This window comes from Spinacia oleracea, chromosome 3 (genome assembly GCF_020520425.1).
Source record: "Spinacia oleracea cultivar Varoflay chromosome 3, BTI_SOV_V1, whole genome shotgun sequence".
Taxonomy (NCBI): Eukaryota; Viridiplantae; Streptophyta; class Magnoliopsida; order Caryophyllales; family Amaranthaceae; genus Spinacia; species Spinacia oleracea.
In genome coordinates, this window is record NC_079489.1 from 115,281,125 (window position 1) to 115,308,843 (window position 27,719).

The window sequence follows — 27,719 nt, forward strand, 5'->3', positions numbered from 1 at the left end:
TCTACCTTCTCTCTACAACACTTTCTCTCTATTAAATACTTACTTAGGCATTGGAGGGAATATTCCTACGGGAATATTCTTGTTTTGTAGGTTGTAAGAAGATTGTGCCAGCGCATACCTGATACCTCCGTGGAAAGGGTGCCACGTTAGCATCATCAAAAGTTCCCACAAGAGGAACCAATTTCTATTGTGATCAAATATCCAAGCCTCTATGGATCTGGTATTTTCAGTACTCTTATATCACAAAACAACGTTTTGTTAGTTTTCTCCAACAAGGCTAGCTAAAACTATTTGGCGAATCCATTAAGTAGTTATGGCAGGATAAGCTTCTTTCATCACAAACGCCACTCCAACATATCGAGAGAATAGGTAAGTGCAGTATGTATCTGTTCTTTATTTGGCCTGCACATTTGGTTTTTTTGATAAAGAGGTACATTACCGAAAGTTTGTGTTTCAACTTAAAATTATCTATACAATATATTTTTAATTTGTTATTCGGCATATAAAAAAGTCACAAAGGAATTCACAACACCATCTCCGCGCTCGCCATTATCACAGTCATCATCCACTCGAAGCTATACAATCATTTTGAAGATAAGTTAAAGTTGACGTCTAGTTTGGTTCGAGTTTTCAAGGATGTAGCTATTGGAATGAAAAAGAGCAGAGAAGCCAAATTCTTCATAATCCCTGCTACAGTGTTTCAAAATGAGCAAAGTAATGCCTTATATTATGAAGACATGCTCGATTGGTGCTTCCAAAGAGAGATAAGATAGTCTCAATTTTCTATTTTAATGATGTAAGTTTGTTATACACTTTAGCATTTCAAGTAAATGTATATACTTCCTCCGTTTCTTAAATATTGCCTCATGGTTGACTTTATGCTTCCTAACGCATACTTTGAGTCTTAATATCTCGAATTGTGTATAAGTATATTATAAAATTTTATATTTAGAAAATATATATTGATACAAATCTAACAAGATTTCACATGACTACAATTTTTCTTCGGTAAATATCACAAAAACATGAACAAAGTTCTAGTGTGAATAGTGTAAAAAAAATAAGATGGTGCAATATTTATGGAACGGATGAAGTATTTATTTTCGAAAGATGAGTTAATTGTTATTTTATGTGCAAGTCATCTGAGTGAGATGGTTCACAAACAAGGTATCTTCGGGCTATATGGATTATGTGACTGCAAGTATTTGTCCCAGGTAACAGATGTGCAAAAAAAGGATGATTGATGTGACGTGCTATTTGCTAGGGTCTTTGGGTGGAACGATGTCAAAAAAAAAAAAATTCTCCGTGCCTTATATTGAGGAGTAAGTGATTTTTTTAAATACTTGTACTAAATTTTAAATCAATACTTTGCAAAAACTGTTGTGGGATCTTTTACGGTGCTGACGTGGCATGCGTTCCTCGGAGGTATCAAGTATGACCTGGCACAAACTTCTGGCAACCTGCAAAACAAGAATATTCTCGTAGGAATATTCCCTCCGATGCTTAAGTAAGTATAAGCTAGAAAGAGAAGTAATTTGTAGAGAGAAGACAGAGCAAAGATAGTTTTAGGTTGGTGGGAATGAATTGATTGCCTTTTACCTAGGGATCTGCACTATTTATAGTGCTAGGGTTTCTTGGGAACTGGTCCTGCATGATTGGATGTTATGCAAGATCAGGACACGTGTCCTGCTAAGTTTTGGAGGCTTGGTTTAGACCAAGTGGGCCTCTTAAGTATTTGGGCCTTTCTCTTTGGGAAATAGCAGAATGGGCTCCTTCCTGAGTAAGTGGGTCCCATGATCCACTGATGGGTCTTGGCCCTGCGTGTGCATGTGGGTTTGAGATTTGCCTGCTGATGGGCTTTTGGGCCTTCTTTCTGGGCTTTAATGGTACAGCCAGGTGGCGTTCTTTTAGGCCACATCATTTGCCCCTCAAGGAGGATGCCCCTTGCCCCTGTGGGGTAGGCTGCTTGATCGGAGGGAGTGCCACGTGTGAGAGCTTTTCAGAGCTCAGGTTTTCCTTTAAAACCTTCAGAACTTCTTTCATTTTTCTTTTGTTACCTCAGAGCAATTTTCTTAGAGAGAGAAAGCGAATTTCGTTTTGCCAAAGATCTGCTTGTGTTTGTGTTTGAGTGTTCTTGGATTCTTTGTTCAGTGTTCCTGAGGATTTAGAAGATTTGTCAAGACTTCTCATCAGTTTGATCATTTTCTGGTAAGTTCTCTATCAAAACTCTTATTTTCTGCATGCTTATGGGCTCCCTCCTTTTTATCGTTTATAGTGTTCTGTGGAGGCGTCCTGGGGGTTATGACGCCCATCTCTCTCTTTCTTTTGCTAAAGTTAGACGTCCCGTTCCTTATGCAGGATGGCATGGCTCGAATTAGACAAACAGCCAACGTGCGTGCATGGGCTGCACCGCGAGAGGGGGACGATAGGGTTCCTTTTTCGAACCCGTCCCAAGGAAGTAGGAGTGAAGTTCGTTCCTCTCGTAATACAGGAGACGGGGCCATAAGAACGACACATTCTCCTAGAAGAAGGAAGAATGTGGCTTGCCGTCCCCGTGTTCCACGCGAGGATTTTGAAGATGACTCCTCTAGCTCTTCAGACGAGGAGTTTGCAAAAACCTTCCTCCTATGGTCCGGGGGAAGGAGGATGTCAATTTGTTTCCTTCTGACATCTTTCCCAGCATGAAATGGCTGAGGTACCTGAGGGAGCAGGGACGTGACTTTGAACGTTTTCTACTTCTGCCCCCAGGTTTTAGTCTTAGGAGCCCTCGACCCCATGATTCCGTGGACCAACTTTCTAAGGGAGAGGTAGCTGTCTATACTGCTGCCTTTAGATTGGTCTTAGATTTCCTTTGCATCCCTTTGTGATGGACGTCTTGGAGGGGTATGATATTGGCCTTGCTCAATTGACGCCTAACTCTTGGGCAAACGTTTTTGGATTTATTGCCAAATGCGCTTTGAGCGGCATCACCCCTTCCTTTCCTGCTTTCCTTCGTCTGGTAGTTATTGCCCCTTCCTCTCGTTCTCCCCAGGGATGGTTCACCCTCTACAACCGTCGGGGATATAAGACGGTGGTGGGTAAGACTTCTAGTTGGGTTTGGTGGAGGAAGAAGTAGTCTATTGTTCGAATGGAAGACCTCTCTCTTTCAAGACGTCTTTCTAGGTGGAACCGTCGGCCCCGCTATTTATCTAAAGATGACGCCTTCCCTCGCCTTTTGTCAAGGGAATGGGGACTAGTAAAGCCCCTGTTCCAGGCCGAGATGTATCGGCTGTCGTCAAAGATCCATGCCTGGGTGCCTAATGCTTGGCTTCCCCATGTAGGCCAGTTCACCAATATAGTCTTTCTTTCAGCCGTTGGTCTTTGTTCCTATTTGAGTAGAGGTAGTTTTCCATAGATTTTCACTCAACATCGCTCTCTTTTTTTTTTTTTTTTACTAACCCTTGGCTTTGTAGATTCTGCCATGGATCACCTATCCTCCGAAGACAAGGGCGTAGTGGACGTACCCGCTTGGTTATCCGAGGTATACACTGAGGACATTCTCAAGGCCGTGGAGGCCAAGAAAAAGGACTCCTCCAAGAAGTCCGACGAGGGTGCCTCTGGTGACGTCGCCAAGGTAATTTTTATTTATTATTTTTTTTACTATGCCTCTGTATTCTTTTCTGATTACGATTTGGTCGTTGACTTCCTACATTTTTTAGGAGCCCACTTCGTCAGCTACGAAGAAGCGTCCTGCATCTTCGACGGAGGCTCCTAAGCCAAAACGGCCCTTGTTTAAGAAGATGGGTACGGCCGATGCTGCAGCAAAGCCGTCGGTACCAAAACCGTCTGCTCCCCTAGCTGGGGGAGAGGTTAACCAGGCGTCCATTCCTCCACCTGAGCAAAAGGAGGTCCCTCCCCAGGTGGACATCGAAGGGGATTTCGCTGCCGGAGCGACTGCTGACGAAGTAGCAGCTGAACAGGCTGAGGCTGCTGACGCCACCACCTCGTCCAAGGAGGACAAGGGTAAAGGCAAGGAAGCTGAAGCTCCTTCTACCGATAATGCCTCCATGCCTCCTACAGCTTCGCCAATTGGTTAGTGTTTCTATACTTTAAATCTGTTGTGTCAAGTCGGTATTTGCATGATGTTTGATAACTTGACGTTTGGTTCAGTTGAGATGTTCAAGCGGATGCGGCGGGCCGAGGTGGCGAGCATCCCCCCTTCTGACGGTTTTATCTCAGAGGCGAAGGATAAGATCCTTGCGGACGTGTATGCGGCCATTCCTGAGGAGTATGTGAGGTTACTCCCCGGGATTGACTTGGGGTTCTTTGGGTCCATTCAGTCCCTCGTCCTTGATGTGAGACACTTACTCCTGGATCTCTGTATTTTATTATTATATATACTTTTTTTTTAACTCTATTTTATCTTCGACAGCTTTTCTCCGCTGTTGATACGGTTATGGATGAAAGTGATAGTCTTATGCTAGCAATTGGAACCAAAATTGATTTGGGTTCAATGGCTCATTTTGTGTGCATGGTGACTTGGATTGAGTGAGCTCGTTATATGGTCCTTATTATCAAGGTGGTACGTTAATCAAACTGGTCCGTTTAATCACATTGGTCCGCTTGTTTAAACAAATTGTACGCACTTATTATTTTTAATTGCTTTGGTTAAAGTCGGCTTAATAAAGGGATATTTGTTTAAATCCCCAATTTAAATTCAGTCATTACTTAGCTTTGATTATTGCTGTTTGTAAGGAGAGTTTTAAGCCTTTGTAACCTCCAATTTAGTGACTGAATTAGGAGGCTTTAGAGCTTGTAACTGCCAGTTTTAAAGGCTCTTAAATGGCTCTTAATTAGCCGTTTAAAGCTCTTGTAGCTGTTGGTTTTTGGCTATTTATAGTCAGCTTCTTGATTGGAATAAACAGCCAACTGGAAGATTAAAACACTTGTTTGTTACATTTCGAATTATAGTTTATAATTCAGCTTTTTTTTTCTTTGTTTTGGACGCGTTTCCTATTCAAAGAACTGATTGTGAGTCAATAGGTCTTGTCTTGCATTCACGATCAACGAGTTAAAGGTCTAGCTTGTTAATCAACTATCCTTGTTTATACAACGAGTTTTTAAACTCGTATCATTAGTATCAGAGCTGCTGTTCGTGTGATCCGCCCAAAAAAAAAAGAAAAAAAAAAAAAAAAAAAGAAAAAAAAAAAGAGCTGCTGTTCGTAATTCTTACAAACTGAAATATGGATTTTGATGATCCTGACTTTCTACAACATCTCCAAGAAGCCTTGAAGAACGTTAGAGATGGGGGGTATCGTAGGCCTCCTAGGCGTGATCTACGGGCTATGGATGAATTCAAAGTCACCGAACTTCCTGAATTTGTTGGTGGAACAGATCCGGAAGCCTATTGGAGTGGGAGCGCAAAATAGAGAGAATGTTCGATTTCAAGGACATTGATGATGAGAAGCGTTGCAAATATGCCATATTGAAGCTAGGACGAGGGGCTTCATTGTGGTTCGAGGGACTGAAATCCAAGAGAATACATGAAGGGAAGGAGAAAATTACCTCTTGGGAGTCTTTGAAACGTAAGCTACGTAAAAGGTATGTGCCAACAACTCATAGAATAACAACTTATCGTAAAATTGCCGAATTGAGGCAAGGAAAAATGAGTGTGGCTGAATATATTGATGAGTTTGAAAAGTTGTCCTCAATGGGAGAAATTGAGGAAATTGAGGAACAAAAACTGTCCAGATTTTTAAGGGGTCTAAATTATAATATTGCCAATACCGTAGACCTTTATCCATATTCTGATTTTGACACTCTTTGTGGACTTTGTTTAAAATTGGAAAATCAAGGGAAGGCAAAATATGGGGGAGGGTCTAGTATGGATGGTAAAGCCAAGTCTTGGGCTAAATCCGAACCTAGCTTGAAACCAAACACATCACCTAGTACCGTAGGTTCAAGTAATTCTACGGCTGCCCCTAAACTATCTAACCCAACCAAAGAAACAAGTCTGTCCAAGGTGCGTTGTTTTAAGTGTCAAGGGTTTGGGCATTATCAAAATGCGTGTCAAAATAAACGAGTAGTGACCTTGAAAGAAGCTGTTGAATGTCGTGAGGAGTTGTTGGAAGAGGAAAAGAGGTTGGGGGACGTATTTGTGTTTGATGAGAGTGGTGATGAGGAGGAAGAGGAAGGGTATGAGGCTCCAATTTAGGACACAAATCTGGTTCTTAGAGCGCTACAAACTCAAATTTCACCTACTGATCTAGACCAACGAGATCAGTTGTTTTATACTAAATGTCTAGTGAAAGATAAGTGATGTAGTGTAATTGTTGATGGGGGGAGTTGTACCAATGCTGCTTCTAGTGAAATGGTGTCAAAATTAGGCTTAATCACTACTGCCCATCCTAGGCCATACGCACTCCATTGGCTTGATGATGGTAATAGTGTAAAAGTGTCGAAGCAAGTAAGGGTTGGTTTGACTATGGGTTCGTATGTGGATGAAGTTCTTTGTGATGTTATTCCTATGGATGCTTGTCATATTTTGTTGGGTCGTCCTTGGCAGTTTGATAGGGACGTGATTCATAAAGGGAGAAGCAATGAGTACGAATTGAGAGACAAAGGCAAGAAAATTGTGCTAAAGCCTGTGTCATCTCAAGCGGTTCGATCCATGAGTGTGAAACAAAAGAAAAAGCTGAATCTCACCATGTTGGCTAGTGAACGAGAAATTGAGCAAGCTCTTGATCATGGAGAGTTGGTGTATTTGCTCGTGGCTAAGGAGAGTCCAATTGAAGGCCAAAATTGGAAAGAAGGCAGTCCCATTGCCGAATTGCTGTTTGAGTTCAAGGATGTATTTCCGGATGAATTACCACCAGGTTTGCCCCCTATTCGTGGTATTGAACATCAAATTGATCTTATTCCAGGAACTTCTTTGCCTAATAAGGCTGCCTATCGTTGCAATCCGGAGGAAACAAAGGAAATACAAAAGCAAATTGATGAACTTGTGAATCGAGGCTATGTTAGAGAAAGCTTGAGTCCATGTGCTGTTCCGGTGTTGCTTGTGCCTAAGAAAGATGGAACATGGCGAATGTGTGTTGATAGTAGGGCTGTGAATAACATTACCATCAATTATCGTTTTCCAATTCCGAGACTTGATGATATGTTAGATGAGCTCCATGGTTCGAAGTTGTTCTCAAAAATTGATTTGCGAAGTGGTTATCATCAGATTCGGATGCGTGAAGGAGATGAGTGGAAAACAGCTTTCAAGACAAAACATGGTTTGTATGAGTGGACCGTCATGCCATTTGGTCTCACTAATGCTCCTAGTACGTTTATGAGGCTAATGAACGAAGTGCTTAAATCATTTTTGGGCAGATTCGTTGTGGTATATCTTGATGACATCTTGGTGTATAGTAGGAACGAAGAGGAGCATCTGATTCATTTGAGGGATGTTTTTGAAACACTTAGAGCTCAAAGACTCTACGGGAAGCTAGAGAAGTGTTCATTCCTTGTTGACAATGTTGTATTCTTGGGCTATGTGGTTTCGAAAGATGGAGTGTCCGTGGATCAGTCCAATCGAGGCTATCAAATCGTGGCCTAATCCTAAAACTATAAGTGAGGTGCGTTCATTTCATGGTCTTGCTTCATTTTATAGACGTTTCATTCGTGATTTCAGTACTATTACTAGTCCTATCACTAGTTGCTTGAAGAAAGGTGCTTTTGTATGGGGAGAGGACGCTCAAAAGGCGTTTGATGTGATTAAAGAGCGTTTGTGTGCTGCTCCTATTTTGGCGCTGCCAGATTTCTCTCAACCTTTTGAGGTCGAGTGTGATGCTAGTGGAGTGGGGATTGGTGCTGTTTTGATCCAAGGTAAGCGTCCCATAGCTTATTTTTCGGAAAAGTTAGGGGGTGCTCGTTTGAATTATTGCACTTATGATAAAGAGTTCTATGCCATTGTTAGAGCTTTGGATCATTGGAGTCATTATTTGCGTTCTAGCCACTTTGTTTTGCATTCTGATCATGAATCTTTGAAGTATATTAATGGGCAACAAAAATTGAGCCCAAGGCATGCTAAATGGGTTGAGTTCTTGCAATCCTTTCATTTTTCTTCGAAATACAAAGATGGTAAAAGCAATGTGGTGGCTGATGCATTATCACGAAGGTACACTTTGCTTGCTACACTTGATGTTCGTTTGTTGGGGTTTGAAACCTTAAAAGATTATTATCATGATGATGGTGATTTTGGAGTTGCATTCGAGAAATGTGCAGTTGGTGCTTATGGGGAGTACATGTTGCAAGATGGGTTTCTTTTCAACGGTAATCGCCTTTGTATTCCTAAGCATTCAATTCGTGAGTTACTAGTGCGTGAGGCTCATGGTGGAGGATTGGCTGGTCACTTTGGCATAGCCAAGACCTTGGAAATATTGAGAGAACATTTCTTTTGGCCTAAAATGTTAGGTGATGTAACGAACATTGTGAATAAATGTGTGACTTGTCATATGGCCAAGAGTTCTTTCAAACCCGGTTTATACTCACCTTTGCCTGTTCCAGTTCGCCCTTGGTAAGATGTATCCATGGATTTTATAGTGGCTTTGCCTCGTACTCAAAGAAGTAAGGATGCTATTATGGTCGTGGTGGATAGATTTTCAAAAATGGCTCACTTCGTTGCTTGTCACAAAACGGATGATGCTTGTAATGTGGCTGATTTGTATTATAAGGAGATTGTTCGTTTGCATGGAATTCCAAAGACTATTGTTTCTGATCGAGATTCCAAGTTCTTGAGTTACTTTTGGAATACATTGTGGAGAAAGGTGGGAACCAAGTTATTGTTTAGCACTTCACATCACCCTCAAACTGATGGGCAAACAGAGGTGACAAATCGAACCTTGGGAACGCTATTGAGAGGGTTGGTAAGTAAAACGCAAAAGGATTAGGATGTCAAGCTTGCTCACGCTGAATTTGCTTATAATCGGTCTCCTACTTATGCTACTTGTCATTCTCCATTTGAGGTAGTATATGGGATTAATCCATACTTGCCCTTGGATTTAATTCCATTACCAAAAGATGAGTTGGTTCACAAGGATGCCGATGCTAAGTTAAAGTCTATGATGAAACTGCACCAACAAGTTCGTGAGCGAATTGAAGCTATTAATGCCTCTTATAAACAGAAATCAAATAAGAATCGCAAACCGAGGTTGTTTGAAGAAGGTGATTTGGTTTGGGTTCATTTAAGGAAAGAGCGTTTTCCAAGCAAACGCAAGAACAAGCTTATGCCTAGGGCTGAAGGTCCTTACAAGGTGGTTGCACGTGTGAATGATAATGCTTACAAGATTGAGCTTCCGGGAGACTATGGTGTCCATGCTACTTTCAATGTAGGTGATCTTTCACCTTATCTTGATGATGATGGCCTTGCTGAATTGAGGTCAATTCCTTTTAAAGGGGGAGGGGATGATACGGTTATGGATGAAAGTGATAGTCTTATGCTAGCAATTGGAACAAAAACTGATTTGGGTTCAATGGCTCATTTTGTGTGCATGGTGACTTGGATTGAGTGAGCTCGTTATATGGTCCTTATTATCAAGGTGGTACGTTAATCAAACTGGTCCGTTTAATCACATTGGTCCGCTTGTTTAAACAGATTGTACGCACTTATTATTTTTAATTGCTTTGGTTAAAGTCTGCTTAATAAAGGGATATTTGTTTAAATCCCCAATTTAAATTCAGTCATTACTTAGCTTTGATTATTGCTGTTTGTAAGGAGAGTTTTAAGCCTTTGTAACCTCCAATTTAGTGACTGAATTAGGAGGCTTTAGAGCTTGTAACTGCCAGTTTTAAAGGCTCTTAAATGGCTCTTAATTAGCCGTTTAAAGCTCTTGTAGCTGTTGGTTTTTGGCTATTTATAGTCAGCTTCTTGATTGGAATAAACAACCAACTGGATGATTAAAACACTTGTTTGTTACATTTCGAATTATAGTTTATAATTCAGCTTTTTTTTTTCTTTGTTTTGGACGCGTTTCCTATTCAAAGAACTGATTGTGAGTCAATAGGTCTTGTCTTGCATTCACGATCAACGAGTTAAAGGTCTAGCTTGTTAATCAACTATCCTTGTTTATACAACGAGTTTTTAAACTCGTATCATCTGTGCCGAGAGTAGGAACTACCGCTTTGATATGCATAATGAGATGCTCAAGCACAAGGACCAGATTGAGAATCATGAGCAGTATGCTGAGAAGACAGCCAGATTGATCAACTTGGACGCGGATAAGAAGATTAAGTCCGAAACGGAAGCTCTGAGGAAGGCTGAGGAGGAAGCCGAGAAGTATAAAGAGAAATTGCTGGAGCATGAGGAGAGGCTGGCCGTGCTGAGAAAGGAGTACTCCTCCATCTCGGAGCGGGTGACTAATTTCTCTTCCAAGGTGAACGTCCTTGAGGGTCAGCTCAAGGCCATGCAGGGAAAGATTGAGGCCGTGCGCAAGGAGGCTGCGAGCTCTTTCAAGTTGGGCGAGGAGTCCATTTTGGAGAGTGCCCAAAAGGTGTGGGATCGGTCTATGGACGGGAAAGACTTTTCCTGGTTCAAACGTCGTATCTCCTACCAGATGGCCGTTTCGACGGCTAGACGCCTAGGCTTAGATCCCCCTGAGTTCGTTAGTGACGGGGAGGAGGACATGGAGGAGGACGAGTTGAACTCCCCTAAAGGCCAAGACGTCCAGGACGGGAGTTCTATTGCCCCTCATCCTTGAGCAGCTTTTCTCGTGGTTGGTTTGAATGATGCCGTGGGCGTTTGTAATAACTTTGGTGCCTTTTGGCATTTATTTGATTTGGTTTGTTTGCGCCTTGAGCGCTTGTATAAACATTTTGTGCCTTTGTGCACTTTATTTTATTTTAATTCCATTTCAGTTCGTTACTGATTCCTTGGGAATTCTTTTTGGGTCCATTTGTTGGACGGGAACCTCAGTGTTTTAGGTGATCAGCCTAATTTGAGGCGCTAATCTAGGCCACTTCTCAGGCCGTCAAACGATTAGTCTTTTTAGACGCTATCCAAGGAGGAGGTCTTATGTCTGAATGTTTGCTCTTGTTGAGTCTTCTTTCTCTCTTTTTTGGGCGCCTTCCGAAGAGAAGGCGTCATGTTGGACGTCTGAACCCTTTGTGTTTATTAGCACTGGGTATTGTTTATTTAGTAGATATTCGACCACAAGGGGATCATCATGCGGAGTGGCTATCCGTCCACCATTTGACTCACATATCTCTATCCTTGGGAATGGATCCATGGGTGCTTTTGCTGACAACAACACTTGTCCTAGGCGGCGAGCATAATCTTTCTGTCCTCTCATGGTGGGTCCTCCAGCGGCCGGTCCTCCAGATATGACGGCTACAAATCCTCCGTCGCTGTTCTGTCCCTTGGTAGGTGAGGCAGGTGACTTGTTCTTTTTGTATTGGTTTTTTCCAAAGCCATGAGCATTCTTCTGTAAGTAGTTCTTGAGGTGTCCTTTGGAGGCTAGGCCATCTAAAGCCCTTTTCAAGCTTCTACAATTCTTAGTTTCATGTCCTATGTCTTCATGGAACTGGCAATATAATTTGGGATCTCGACTCTCAGCAGGAGATTTCATGGGGAAAGGTCGATCAAGTTCATACCTTGTCCCAACGTCTTTTAGTATGGTGAGGAGATATGTGTTATACTCAAAATATTCCCTTTCCTGCGGTCGTTCTCTCTTGTGCCCAGGAGAGTTGGTATCATGCTCTTTTGAGAGGGCCCATGTGCCATTCACTCGTGGGGCTTTTCGGTCCACTTTATCCTTCTTTCCGGAGGAGTCTGTTGTTTCTCCAATCCTTCCTTCCTTTGACGCGCTGCATATTTCTGTTGCATGGATAAATGCTTCAGCCTCGTCCAGGACTTCTGCCATAGTCCTTACACTCTTCTTAACCAGATCAAACTTGAAGGATCCCTTCTTCAATCCCCGGATAAAATTATCAAAGGAGACGCCATCGGGCAAGTCTGGGATCTGCCCGGCCTCTAGGTTGAAACGCTTCACGTAGCTTCTTAGGGACTCGTCTTTCCCCTGTTGGATCCGTCCCAAATGCATGCTTGTTTTCCTTTCTTCCTTTGTATGCCATGAACCTTGTAGAGAACAAAGTTTGTAGTTCGTTGAAAGAGGCAATTGATCCTGGGGGTAGCCGTTCAAACCATTTAGACGCTACTCCTTTGAGCGTGGCTGGGAAGTATTTGCACCAAGTGGCTTCATTGGTTCCTTGAACATACATATAATGGCGGTATGCGACAAGGTGCATATCAGGATCGGTGGTCCCGTCATAAGCTTCAATTGTAGGAGTTTTTACCTTGGGTTCCTTCGGGGCGTTCATGATCTCGTCAGAGAAAGGGGGTACTCATGTGCCTTAGCGTCAGATTGTTAAACCCTTGCTGAATATGATAAGTTGGTTCACGGCGGTTGGATAGCAGGCGGGGGCGCATGCTTACTCTGTTGGGCGTCATCTGGGTCTGTCCACGTGTAGTGGGGTAAAATGGCGGATCTTCCATCACAGGAGTGGACCCGATGTCTGATAGTTCAGATTCAGCTTCATAATGTTCTTGACGTCTTGAGGCAGGCCGTAAGACGGCTGGTGGGCTTCCCCTAGACGATGGTCATATGACCGGTCCCTTCGAGGTAAGAAAGTGGGGGGGTCACGGCCGTTTCCCGAGTGCTCAGGCACAGGGCTGACTCCCCTGCTTGCTTGTGGACGAGAACCTTCTCCAGCCCTCCATACGTTGGATCTGAGTGGCATTATGCTTATCCGATTGACGCCTAGGCTGAGGGGTCTCTGTGGAGCCGTCCTCTCAGCCCTGTAGATTAGCATATTTTTCCGAATTTCATCTTGCAATGTAGTGCTCATCTGTTGTCGAAAGGTCTGATTCATTTGCTGTTGGAATCCTGCTAAGATCTCGCGTAGGGAGCCTACCGAGACTGGAAAATCTAGATTCTCATCTAGCACGGCGTCTCGGACGCTGGGACTTAGATGGCCGCCTGGCGGAGACGCCTCGGTCATTGGTTCTTCTTCTACAACCACCTCAGCTTCCTGCACCCGTCGCGGTGTGTTTCCTGCATTTGCGATTCGATTGGCTTCTTCTATGTGTCGTTGGCTTCTTTCGAGGGGCCGTCTCTCTTCTCCTTCACCAGCGTACTCTCTGTCAGAGTGTAGTTCGGCCATGACACTGTACCTCCCCACAGACGGCGCCAAATGTTGTGGGATCTTTTATGGTGCTGACGTGGCACGCGTTCCTCGGAGGTATCAAGTATGACCTGACACGAACTTCTGGCAACCTGCAAAACAAGAATATTCCAGTAGGAATATTCCCGTAGGAATATTCCCTCCGATGCTTAAGTAAGTATAAGCTAGAGAGAGAAGTAATTTGTAGAGAGAAGACAGAGCAAAGATAGTTTTAGGTTGGTGGGAATGAATTGATTGCCTTTTACCTAGGGATCTGCACTATTTATAGTGCTAGGGTTTCTTGGGAACTGGTCCTGCATGATTGGATGTTATGCAAGATCAGGACACGTGTCCTGCTATGTTTTGGAGGCTTGGTTTAGACCAAGTGGGCCTCTTAAGTATTTGGACCTTTCTCTTTGGGAAATAGCAAAATGGGCTCCTTCCTGAGTAAGTGGGTCCCATGATCCACTGATGGGTCTTGGCCCTGCATGTGCATGTGGGTTTGAGATTTGCCTGCTGATGGGCTTTTGGGCCTTCTTTCTGGGCTTTAATGGTACAGCCAGGTGGCGTTCTTTTAGGCCACATAAAAAACAACCTCTAAAATCCAAAATACATATGCTATGCATTTTCCCAAATCAACATACTATCCTTTTATACGTTAATTGTTGTATCTGAAATTATTTTTGTTTTATGCGTGTAGTCGGTATTGGATGTTAGTTATTATTTGTCCGTGGGTTGGATTGGAGCATTGCCTAGATCGGTTTGGAGCACAAATGAACCTCCTGGATTTGCTCAAACAATAATCAACATGTATGTGCTAAATTACTTATTTTCTCATATATTCTTCCTATCGTAAGTTTATTTACTTAACTAAACCTTTTACAATTACTTAGGGAAATCATCAGATTTAACATGTAACACGTAAAATAAATTAGGAAAATGAAGAAGAATCCTTTCATTAAGTAGAAAAAATAGAGGTATTTGACCTTAATTACGATTTTGTAACACTTTATACATAGTTCGTTAATAAGTTGTGTTATTAGGTGCTTAATTTATTTAATCTCTCTTGAGTAATAGTGCCCTCGTCAGCCTCTAGGCTCCAAGGATAGTGGATATTATGTATGCCGCTACAATAGAGTCCAGACAGATAATCGTTCCTGACAAGGTATTTCTTCTAATGCGCATATAGATCGTGTCTTAATGATCGAGACCTACCTTATTTATAATTGTGATAGATGCATGATTGTGTGTTTGAGATGGTTGTTGGCATTAGATCTTATGATGAAATATATCAAAAATTGGACCTGGAATCATTAGAAGAAATGCAGTGTCAGTAACAGAGGGAGGGGTAGGGCAGGCTATTGTTGTTATGTCACTCCCAGAGTCACCTGAAACCGTGAATAGAAGCAAAATCAAGATTTTAAATCTGCACGAATAAAAAATAACCAAACCAATTATCGCCTCCAAGGAAACATCCTTATGTGAAAATGCAAAAATTAAATTATATATCTCCTCACTAGCTAACAAGACATATACTTTCCTAGATTATGACAAGTATTCCTCAAACCAGCAACCGAAACCAAATCAGCTGTCATTAATGAATTTGAGAATAATAAGCATTGTTCAAACGAGATCTAAAAAACCAAAACTTTTTCAACTCGTTCTTCAGTAAATAACATTTAACTATTTTCCTACAGCCTTTTCTGTCCTGTGATTTTCAGTATGTACTATTCTAAACTCCCTCTCTGGTTTTTTTTTTTCCTTCAGGAGAGGAGGGAGTGGGATCGGTTACTTGGAGGCTTATATTCATTACCAAATTGCAATTTTTAATTAATAAAAACAAGTAAAATAATAAACACACACATTACTCCAGTGGTTGTCTTGGAAATTGTAAAAGCATTATTTTCGTACATGTACTTTTCAAAGTTTTCATTGGACTAATGTAAGGGGTAACTATGGAGTGGAAAGTGGTATTTGAATTCATGCAATCTGGTGTAGATTGAACCGGGCATAATCTCATCAAGCACAGGTAGAACATAATGATTAAGGACGATCTTTGAGTATTTTATCCTCTACATGCAAGTAACTGAATGGGTTCTCAACCTGAATGGTTATCAACCACCAGTTGTATAATTGAGCTAAAAGATATTGTTATGGTTAGAAAGTCATTCTTAAATCGTTTGTTCTTATTTTAATCACGGATCAAAATGTTGAGTAAGTAGGTAAGATGAGAAAATGATATCAGAACTATTTGAAGTTAGTGAAAGATTCTGTAAGTAATTCAGATATTCCAAGCAACCAGGTAGCTCAAAATACAGTAAACTCACAGAGATACTCTCATGATGCTAAAACAACCAAAATACTCTCGAGATACTTTTCTGTTTTCCTCTCCCCCTTATTTATACAACGCGTAGTAAAGGACGATGCAAGTATAACTATAATTGTAATGAGACAAAAGGTTTAACGACCCTAAGGGTTGCACCTACTAAGTGGTTCCTCTCCTGTAAACTGCTATGTCCTTTGTTGTTTCTGCTTCTTTGTTGTTCTGAAGTGTTTGCTGCCTTTTTTTTCTCTTCTTGTATATGTATGTAGAATAGGGAAAGCACATCAACAGTTGAAAACCATTGTTTGTGTTAGGTTATGACAAATATAAAACATATATATTTCATGCGGAAAAACCATAAAGCCAGGAATCCAAATTAATTGCCACATAACAATTAGCATAATTTAGGATGCATACATTTGTAGCGTGCCCTCCCTAGCTGCTCCCGAACCGAACAAGAACAAGTTTAGGGCTCCAAGTGTAGTCCCTCCGTAGATAGTCCACAACACGTTCGGATCCGCCTTAGATTCAATTAACAAGAATTTAGCCTAAGGTTTTATGTTTATTCGATTATAATTTGTGGCAAATTATTAACTCTAGTTTTTAACTTAAAACTATATGAATACTTTTTGATGTATTATAAATTGTGATTGCCATCACCTATTTATAGGGTAGGATCATCGAAACTAGAAACCTACTAGGATTTAATTAACCTAATCTTATTAGAATCTATTAAGTTAGTGTTTAATTCAACAACTAACTCTAGTAATTTTAGGAAAATAATCTTTAATCGAACTAATCCTAAACGCTTAAGGATTCGATGCATGCACGAACTAACGCACACACACGCACAGCCCACGAAGGGCGATGGGCGCGCGCGCGCGGAGCTCGGCCCAGCAGCGCTGCTGCCCACGCTTGGGCGTGCCAGCCTGCTGGCCTCGCTGGGCCTGGCCTTGCGTGTTGCTTGGCTGGGCCTTGCGGTGCTTGCCTTGCTGCGCGCGGGCTTTGCTAGGCGCAGGCTTCGTGCTGGGCTTTTCGTCTAGCAAGCTCGTCCGATGTTTATTTCGTACGACACGCTTCCGATTAATTTTCCGATTCCGGAATTCATTTCCGATTCGAACAATATTTAATATTTCCGATTCCGGAATTATTTTCCGTTTCGAACAAATATTTAATATTTCCGATTCCAGAATGATTTTCCGATTCCGATAATATTTCCGATTCCGATAATATTTCCGATTCCGACAATATTTCCGTTTCCGGCAATATTTCCGATTCCGGCAATATTTCCATTTCCGATAATATTTTCCGATACGTACCATGTTTCTGTTTCCGGCAACATCTACGACTTGGATAATATTTATATTTCCGATACGATCCATATTTCCGTTTCCGACAATATCATCGTTTCCGGAGTATTCATAATTTGTCTTTTGACGATTTCAGCTTCCACTGGAACCGAGATCCGTCGATTCCGAATATCCATAAATGGAGTATTTAATTCACTTAAATACTTGATCCTTTCACGTACTATTTGTGTGACCCTACGGGTTCAGTCAAGAGTAAGCTGTGGATTAATATTATTAATTCCACTTGAACTGAAGCGGCCTCTAGCTAGGCATACAGTTCACTTGATCTCACTGAATTATTAACTTGTATAATTAATTAATACTAAACCGCATTTATTAGACTTAACAATGAATGCATACTTGGACCAAGGGCATTATTTCCTTCAGTTTGTGCAACTAATAATAATATATGATGTAAGTAGGATTCATGCTTTCCTTTTAGTGGATTAGTGAAAAAGGTACATAATAATTGCTTAACAGTAAAGACAACTTATGTTCACTACTTATAGTTTATGTTAAGACCAACTTGAATAGCTTCTAAACTTCACATTGTACTTTTAGCTTCTAAATTATGCTTAATTTTGTATATTAACTTATATGTTACCTTGCTTTGTTATATTTTAACAAAGTTCCTAACACGTATTCTCAAAAATTGATTGACGAGCTAAGGGGGATTTGGATCTCATATGTTATCGGGTATCACCAGCCAAATAACGATGAAGAAGAAGATGATGATCTATGCGAGTTAGGCAAGCTCAATGAATGATATTGGTTACCGACCTATTTTTGTATTTTCTTTTTTTGGGCATTAGAAAGGTCTTTGATTTTTTTTAAGGATCTTTGTCAATGAATGATAGGATTTTGTTATGAATATTTGTGGATGAGTTTTTATATATGAATATATGTTGGCTTTTGGTAGATTGAGTGCATATGTTTGTATATATTTAACTTTGGTGTATGGTGTAATATAGGAAGTGTATGATGATAATAACCCCAAAAAAGGGTAGTGACATGGCAATTAGCATAAAATTTTAATACACCCTCTGTTCCGGAAATATCGGACCATTTGTTATTTACGCTATTCACACTACGGCTGTGGCAATTGTGATACGTACGTAAGGAAATTTTAGTCAAGTGGGGTCATGTTAGATTCGTATCGATTTATATTTCTAAATATTAATTTTTTATAATTTTTACTTGCACACGATTTGAGATTTAAGAGTCAAAGTAAGGGTTAAAGGAGTAAAAGTCAACAATGGTGCGATATTTTCTGAATGGAGGAAGTACCTCTTTAAATCATAAAGTTAAAATGTTCTATATGCTAATGGATAAAATATCATATAGTTATTGATGTGGCCTAGAATAATAGACTGCCACAAGGCTTTACTAGGATGGCCAAAAAGGAAGACAGAGATTCTCCAGCATGGATACCCAGAATCCATACTGAGCCCATATCCGCATCCAGACCCAGGGCCTATCTCTTAGGCCCATGACCCCCTTTGATTAGAAGAATCCCTAGTTAAATCATGTCTAAAAGCCCAACATGCAAAGGGCCCAACAGGTCTAATCAGGCCTCCTATTATCGGACACATGTCATAAATCTGGGGAAGCACCCAATCATAAGGCCAGGGTTTTAAGATCAAGTCCCAAGAAACCCTAACACTATAAAAAGTGCAGATCCCAAGGTAAAAGGGGCATTCAATTCATTCCCACCAACCTTAAACTATATTTGCTCTACCTTCTCTCTACAAATTAATTCTCTCTCTAGCCAATACTTACTTAGGCATCGGAGGGAATATTCCTACGGGAATATTCTTGTTTTGCAGGTTGCAGGAAGTTCGTGCCAGCGCATACTTGATACCTCCGAGGAACGCGTGACACGTCATCACCACAAAAGATCCCACAACATTTGACGCCGTCTGTGGGGAGGTATAGTATCATGGCCGAGCCGCAATCTGAAGGAGAATATAATGGTGAAGTAGAGGAGAGACGGCTCCGGGAAAGGAGTCAACTCCATATAGAGGAAGCAAACCGAGTTGCAAATGTTGGAAGCACGCCGCGCCGAGTTCAGGAGGCCGAAGTAATTGTAGAGGAGGAACCAGTCCTGGAAGCACCTCCACCAGGCGGCCACCTAAGCCCAAGTGTCCGGGACGCCGTGCTGGATGAAAATTTGGACTTGCCTATCTCGATGGGATCACTGCATGAACTCCTGGCAGGATTCCAACAACAAATGAATCAAATCTTCCGACAACAGATGAGTATCACGTTGCAGTATGAAGTACGAAGAAACATGTTGATATACAACACTGAAAGGGCGGCTCCGCAGAGGCCCCTCAGTCTTGGCGTCAATCGGATAAACAGAATGCCACTCAGATCCAACGTATGGAGAGCAGGAGAAAGTTCACGTCCACAAGCTAGCCGAGGAGTCAGTCCTTTGGCAGAGCGCTAGGAGATTGACCGCGACCATCAAGCCTTTCTGCCTCGGCGAGAGAAGGTCACGCGACCACCTTCCAGGGGAAACCCACAGGCCATCTTGCGGCCATCCTCGAGACGTTAGGAACACTATGAAGCTGAATCTGAACTATCAGACACTGGATCTACTCCAGTTATGGAAGATCCCCCATTTTACCCCTCTACTCGAGGACAAACCCAGATGACGCCTAACCGAGTGAGCATGCGTCCTCGTATGATCTCTAGCCGTCGTGAACCAACTTATCATATCCAACAGGGGTTGAATAACTTGATGCTGAGGCACATGAGCACCCCCTTTTCCGAGGACATAATGAACGCCCCGAAAGAACCTAAAGTCAAAACTCCCACCATTGAAGCTTATGACAGTACCACCGACCTAGACATGCACCTAGTTGCATACCGTCACCACATGTATGTTCAAGGAACTAATGAAGCCACATGGTGCAAATACTTTCCTGCTACCCTTAAAGGAGTGGCGTCCAAATGGTTTGAACGACTGCCCCCGGGATCCATTGCCTCTTTCAACGAATTACAAACCTTGTTCTCCACCAGGTTCATGGCATACAAGGAAGAAAGGAAAACAAGCATGCATTTGTGACGCATTCAACAAGGAAAAGATGAGTCGCTGAGAAGCTATGTTAAGCGCTTCAATCTAGAGGCCAGACGGATCCCAGATCTGCCCGATGGCGTCTCCTTCGATAATTTTATCAGAGGATTAAAGAAAGGATCATTCAAGTTTGATTTGGTTAAGAAGAGTGTTCGGACTATGGATGAAGTCTTGGACGAGGCTGAAGCATTTATCCATGCAATAGAAATATGCAGTGCGTCCAAGGATGGAAAGGCTGGTTAGGCGACAGATTCCTCAAGGAAGAAAGAGAAGATAGACAGGAGAGCCCCACGGGTAAATGGTACTTGGGCTCTTTCGAAAGAGCATGATACTAATTCTCCTGGACAAAAGAGAGGATGTCCATAGGAAAGAGAATATTTCGAATACAATACGGACCTTCTCACGATCCTGGTGGACGTCGGGACTAGGTTCGATCTTGAACGACCCTTCCCCATGAAATCTCCCGCTGAGAGTCGAGATCCTAAGATGTATTGTCAGTTCCACGAAGATATAGGGCATGACACCAAGGACTGCAGAAGCTTGAAGAGAGCCATGGACGGCCTATCCTCCAAGGGGCACCTAAAGAACTACCTGCAAAGGAGTACTCACGACACAGGGAAGAATCAGTATAAGAAAAACAAGTCACATGTCTCAGCTACAGAAGGAAATCGCAGCGAAGGGGGATTTGTAGTCGTCATATCAGGGGGACCAGCCGCTGGAGGACCCACCATGAGGGGACAGAAAGATTATGCCCGCCGTCTAGGTCAGGTAATGTTATCAGGGAAGTCACCGGTGGACCCGTTCCCTCGAATAGAGATATGTGAATCGGATGGTGGACGAGTAGCCACCCCGCATGACGACCCCCTCATGGTCGAGATCAAAATCTCCAACATGAGAGTGAAGCGCATCTTGATAGATACAGGAAGTTCATCTGATATAATGAGCATGGAGTGCCTCAGCCGCCTAGCTCACGATCCTAAAACCATAGAAAGCATACACTACCCTATCATTGGCTTTGGAGGAAGCATCATACATCCAGTAGGCGTCATCACTTGCCGGTTCGGATTGGATCGAGAACGTAAAGATGGACGAAAGATGGGGGTGGATTTCCTAATCGCCAGAGACTTGACAACATACAATGTCATTTTGGGACGTCCCACCCTGAACAAGATTAAGGCAGTGGTCGTCACCCATCTCATGCTCCTGAAGTATGTATGTGACGATGGGGCGATAGGGACTATACATGGAGATCAACAGCAAGCGAGAGACTGCTACCTCACTACTCGTAACCCGTCAGCATGGAGGAAAGACCCGGCCGGGGCTAAAGGCAAAAGGAAATATGAAGAGGAGCCACCCACTGCCAGCGAGAGTATCCCAGTCAAGATAGAGAAAAGTGGCTAAATAGTAGAATGTCATTAGACTAGTTAGAATACTTTATGTAATATGAGCCTACAAAACGGCCTAGCAATTATGTAAGAGCCCACAAAACGGCCTGTAATGCTTGCCTACAAAACGGCCAGCTTATCTTCGCTACTTAGCGAAATGTTAACTTTATGACAATGTTTCCCTCATCAAAAACTCTGATGAACTTACGGCCCAATAAAGCCACTCAAAATCATATAGCAAACGTAAAAAAGTGAAGTTCCCCCACGATAACGAGCCCCAAGAGGCGGCGTCACGAGTGGTCAATTGAACGATGGCCTTAGAACTGGCCTAAATTAATAAAGATGTGAAAGCGCAAACAAGACTCAACCAAGCAGTCATTTAAAATGGACGCCCTCTCCTTTGAAGGCGTCACAAAAGACTAATCGGTTGACGGCCTGAGGAGTGGCCTAGATTAGCGCCCCAAATTAGGCTGATCATCTAAAGCACTGAGGTAACCGTCCACAATTGGACCAGAAAGTATGTTCTTGGAAAGTCAGTATAAAGCTGAAATGGAATAAAAATACAAGTGCACAGGAGGCACAAAATATTCATACATGCGCACAAGGCGCAACAAACCCAAATAAAAATAATGCCCAAGGGCATCAATGTTATTACAAGCGCCTACGGCGCCACAAAAACCAGCATTAAAAATAAAAACAGTCTACGGATGAGGGGCCGTCGAGCTTCCGTCCTGGACGTCCTGATCTTCGGGAGAATTCACCTCCTCTTCTTCCACGTCCTCATCCTCCCCCTCACTAAAAACCTCGGGAGGATCAAAACCAAGGCGTCGAGCAGCAGAGACGGCCATCTAGTACGAAATCCGGCGTCTAAACCAGGAAAAGTCCTTCCCATCCATCGACTGATCCCAAGCCCACCGAGCATTCTCCAGAATGGACTCCATCCCAACCTTGAAAGAACTAGCGGCTTCCCCCGCACAGTTTCAATCTCGTCCTGGGTGGCCTTGAGCTTCTTCTCCAAGGCGTCCACCTTGGTAGAAAAGTTGGTGACACGCTCCGAGACGGCAGAATACCCCGTCTTCAGCGCAGTTAACTTCTCCTCATGCTCCAGCAGCTTCCTTTCATAATCCTGGGCATCCTCCTCAGCCTTCCTCAGCGAAGCCGTCTCCGACCTGATCTGGACATCCGCGTCCTCATTGATCTCTCTAGCCTTTTTCTCAGCATATTTCTCATGATTTTCAATCTGGTCCTTGTGAAGGAAATAATGCCCTTGGTCCAAGTATGCATTCTATGATAAGTCTAATAAATGCGGTGCAGTATTAATTAACAAGTTAATAATTCAGTGAGATCAAGTGAGCTGAATGCCTAGCTAGAGGCCGCTTCAGTTCAAGTGGAATTAATGATATTAATCCACAGCTTACTCTTGACTGAACCCGTAGGGTCACACAAATAGTACGTAAACGGATCAAGTATTTAATGGCATTAAATACTCCATCTATGAATATTCGGAATCGACAGATCTTGGTTTCAGTGGGAGCTGAGATCGTCGCAGGCAAGAAATGAATACTCCGGAAACGATGATATTACCGGAAACGGAAATATGGATCGTATCGGAAATATAAATATTATCCAAGTCGTAGATGTTGCCGGAAACGGAAACATGGTACGTATCGGAAAATATTATCGGAAATGGAAATATTGCCAGAATCGGAAATATTGCCGGAAACGGAAATATTGTCAGAATCGGAAATATTATCGGAATCGGAAAATAATTCCGGAAACGGAAATATTAAATATTTGTTCGAAACGGAAATTAATTCCGGAATCGGAAATATTAAATATTGTTCGTATCGGAAATGAATTCCGGAATCGGAAATTTAATCGGAAGCGTATCGTACGAATAAGCATCGGACGAGGCCTGCCGGACGAGGGCCCAGCACGAAGCCAGGCCATCGCCCAGCAAGCCAAGCGCGCCACACGAACAGCCAAGGCCACGCTAGGCCCAGCGCAAGGCCAGGCCCAGCAGGCCGAGGCAGCGCGCACAGCGCGCGCAGCGCGCGCAGGAGCTACGTGGGCTTGTAGCTCGCGTAGGCCTCGCTGCGTGGGCTGCTGCTCGCACGCACGCGCATGGGCGGCCCATCGTGGCTGCCGTGTGTGTGTGCGTGAGTGTTTGTGTTCATGCACGATTCCTAAAACATGCAGAGTTCGGTTAATGATTAAATTCGTAATTCTATTAGATAAATTAATTAATTAGAGTTCTTGTAGGATTCTAGGTTTAATTAATTTGTATCTGAATAGGATTCCAATTCCCTTTCCATACCCCTATAAATATGTGGCATGGGTTCACAATTTATAACGAGTTTCAAAGTATTCAAAGTGAGTTTTTGAGAGAAAAATTCAATCACACATCTTGCTCAAAAGTGCCGAAAATTCTAGTACCTTAAGGGCGATTCTAGTTGGTCAATCTTAAGGCGGATCCGGACGTGCTGTGGACTATCTACGGAGGGACGACACTTGGAGTCCTAAAGACTTGTTCTTGTTCGGTTCGGGCGCAGCTAGGGAGGGCACGCAACAAAGAGTATGCATCTAAATTATGCTATATGATTATGTGTAAATAATATGTATTCCTGGGTTAATGGTTGTTTCCGCATGATTTATGTAATATCATATGTATCATAACCTAACAGTGGTATCACGAGCCCCTTATTATTTTCATAATCTAATTTGCATAAACATGGTTAAATATTACAAATTTGCAAGAATTAAAAGGGGTGATTAATTTTCGTAATTGTTAATTAATTGCAAATTGCGTTTATTTAATTATACGTACGCAGTTTTTCGGCAGTTTCTTCGTTACTCATCCAAATCGAGTGATTTTTGTGTCAATTCCGCATGTAAAAGGCATTCTAAAATTTTGACAAAATTAGTATTTTTCTGCCGAACCCAGAATTCTCAAATTCGAAGCCTAACTATGACTTTTCGAAGGTTTTAGTTTTTCGAATGCAAAATTTCGTAAATTTAAGATGTTAAATTAAATATTTGCGATTCTTGTTGATAAATCTTGAATTTTTGATTGACCTACTGTATATGTTTAACAAGTTTGAATGCCTAGCCTTGTTAATTATGCAATCTAATTTGTAATTATGATTAATTTGTTGAAAATTAGAATAATTTAGAATTAATTTGATTTTCATAATTAATTATAATTTAATTAGAAACCTATGATTAAAAACCACCATAAAAATTGTAAATTTATGATAAATTTTAAATTTTTATGACCTAGACTTGAATCCATGTAAATCGGAAATCAATTGAATAATAAATTTTCGATTTTTCGCCCTAAAATTATGAAATTAATATTATTTATTAATTTGTCATTAATTTTAAATATAAATTTTAAATTTTTATGCGATTCGTTCATAAAACTTGCACGCACAAAGCAATGGACGCTTCGTGTTACCCTTAAGGGGTGTTGTATAGTGCGGGCATGCGACGACGAGCAAGGGAGCTCGTCGCCCGTGCGGCACGAATGCAATGAGCAAGGGCGTAGTGCACGAGCACAAGGCAGCAGCCCTGCCTTGTGTCGTGTGCCACGAGCTATGAACAAATGGGCATGGGCGAAAGGCAAGCCAAGGCAGTCGCGTGTGGGCAGCAAGCGAGCTGCGCCACAACGCGCACTGCCTCGCGCAAGAGCGCGCAGCCTCGCGCGCAGCGAGCGCAAGCTCGCGTGCCACGAGCGCTGCGCCCAGCATTGCTCGCGCGCACAGCGAGCGATGTCGCGCGCCTAGCGAGCGATGTCGCGCGCACAGCGAGCGATTGCTCGCGCGCACAGCGAGCGATGGCTCGCGCGCATAGCGAGCGCTGGCGAGCGCGCACTGCGAGCGATGGCTCGCGTGCGACGAGCGCTGGCGCGCGCGCAGCGAGCACCACAGCGTGCGATGGCTTGCGATTGGTAGAGCAGCAGCTATGCGACGAGCGCATGGGCTGCACGCATATGGCCAGCAATGGCTGTATGCGTGCGGCCCATGGGCGTGCAATGCGTAGGGTGTTTGCGTTACGATTAGATCGTTTTGAATGTTTAATTTGAAAATTTCAGTTCACGTAATTTTAATTAATTTTAAAATTAATAATTTAAATTATTTTCTTGGATTTTAATTTTGAATATTGTAATTATAATAAATGTTATTTATTCTAATTATTTTACTAAAATTAAAATCATGAATTAATTTAAATAACGACTGAAATTAAATTAAACTTTTTGAATTCAATTATAAATTTATATGAGCTTTAAATTTTAATTAAAATTGTATGTTTCCGGTTAGACTAGAAATACATTTTTATGTTTAAAATTAGTAAAGCATATGAATTTATTGGTTTAAGTGGGAGCGCCTTTTAGTCATAAACTCTTGATTAGGTCTACAAATCCTTAAGGTTAAAACAACTTGATTAGAATTAATAAGGACTGAATAATTGGTAGATTATTGGTGCCCTTGATTAATTGCTGCAAATATTTACGTGATGCATAATGTGTTTTACTAACCAGCTAAGTGGGCCATTCATGATAATGAATGGGTGAATGGTATATATTGTATATGTACTGTTTTGCAGGTTATGAAGTGACTAGTATGGCCCAAATAGGATAGAAAATATGGTCTGCGTACCATTAATTTGAATGTAATTGGTCTAAAGTACCAAAGTTATTTTTCAATTCAAATATGGTCTGCGAACCATCAAATAGTTGTAATTAGTTATAGCTTATCCTATTTGAAGAAAATGGTGCCTCCCACGGAGATTTTCAAGACGGACTTTGAAGTCAAAGCTTCAAGATGAAGTCGGGCCATACTAGATCACATTTATCTTATGCATGTTTAAGTTATTTATTGCTTTTAAATATGTCTTAAAATGCATGAGATCAAAAGCTTGATTATGTTGCATGATTAAGGATTTTAGTTCACTTAAAATCTAACCAACATAGTAAGAGCCTTAAGTTCCAAACTTAAAAATTGAGTTAAAAGGTGCCATGCCAAAATATACACTTGCTTGGATATCCTTTACATCAATCTAGTAATAGTTTTCGCTCAGCGAGGTGTTACTTATTGGTCCTAAAGGGGCAAGGTACACAAATAATTGTGAGTACATGTTAGTTTTGGTGAAACTCAACGATATAAGTAAGGAGTCCTTTTATGTCGTGGCAAAATCGATAGGTTTACCTAATAAGTTCTTAGACGTACCTATCAACCAAGAGTAGTTTCTAGACTATTAGCAAAAGGCTTTTGCTTACCTAAGATGTTCTAGGATTAAGTCGACAAACTGTGCTTAGTTCTTCAATGATTTTAGGATCTTGGAATCATTTTATTCACACCTGCCGGAACACATAACTTGAATAAAATGCTTAATAAACATTGAATTATGCATGTATGCTAGAATTTAAGTTTATTAAGAGAAACTGTGAATGGTTATTTATTTGTTTATTCTTTTCAATTGTAGTTTTTTAATATGGCAAACAACAATTCATTCAACATTCGATCAATTCTCGAAAAGGAGAAGTTGAACGGGAAAAACTTCCTTGACTGGCAAAGGAACTTGCAAATAGTTCTTATGCAGGAAGAAAAGGAGTATGTCCTAGATGAGGCGATGCCCGAAGCTGCAGGCGACGGGGTCACTCAGGCAGCCCTCAATCGTTGGATTGATGCCAACAAGGATGTGAAATGTCTAATGCTCGCCACCATGAGTGCGGATCTGCAGAAAACGTTCATCAACTCAGATGCTTTCACAATCATCAGTGAGTTGAAGAACATGTTCCAAGATCTGGCTCGAGTCGAAAGATTCGAGACTCATAGGCAAATTCTTGAGACCAAGCTTAAGAAAGGCGAGCCCGTAAGTCCACATGTTCTCAAAATGATTGGACTCATTGAGAATATGAGTCGGCTGGATCAGCAATTTTCTCAGGAAATGGCTATAGACACCATCCTCCATTCTCTTCATAGCGGGTATGATCAGTTCAAACTGAACTACAGTATGAATAGTCTGGACAAAACGCTCACTGAGCTTCACGGTATGCTGAAGACCGCTGAAAAGACGCTCAAAAGTGATAAGCAGGATGTGCTTATGGTGCGTGGGGGCAAGTTCAAGAAATCTGGAAAGAAGAGGAATGCTAAGAAAGGTGGCAACAAGGCCAGCCCAACTAAGCAAACTGGCGCCAAATCTGTAAAGAGGAAGGTCAGTCAACCCACTTCTGAATCCGAATGCTTCTACTGCAAGAAGAAGGGGCATTGGAAGAGAGATTGCTTGAAGCTAAAGGAAGATCAGAAGAACGGAACAGTCGTTCCATCTTCAGGTATTTTCGTTATAGACTGTATACTTGCTAATTCAACTTCTTGGGTATTAGATACAGGTTGTGGCTCACA

At 41.9% G+C, this 27,719-nt stretch overlaps 1 protein-coding gene across 1 annotated transcript; it reads left to right on the forward strand.

Annotated features, from left to right (window-relative positions):
* The first annotated feature begins 20,383 nt into the window (after window positions 1-20,383).
* On the forward strand, window positions 20,384-21,331 carry LOC130469989 (uncharacterized). Its single transcript, XM_056839542.1, has one exon. It carries the CDS (start codon window positions 20,384-20,386, stop codon window positions 21,329-21,331), a length of 948 nt encoding a protein of 315 aa, XP_056695520.1.
* Window positions 21,332-27,719: the final 6,388 nt, after the last annotated feature.

Bases quoted from the DNA above. Each gene is read 5' to 3' on its own strand.
- LOC130469989 (XM_056839542.1), top strand. From the start codon at position 20,384: ATGAAATCTCCCGCTGAGAGTCGAGATCCTAAGATGTATTGTCAGTTC.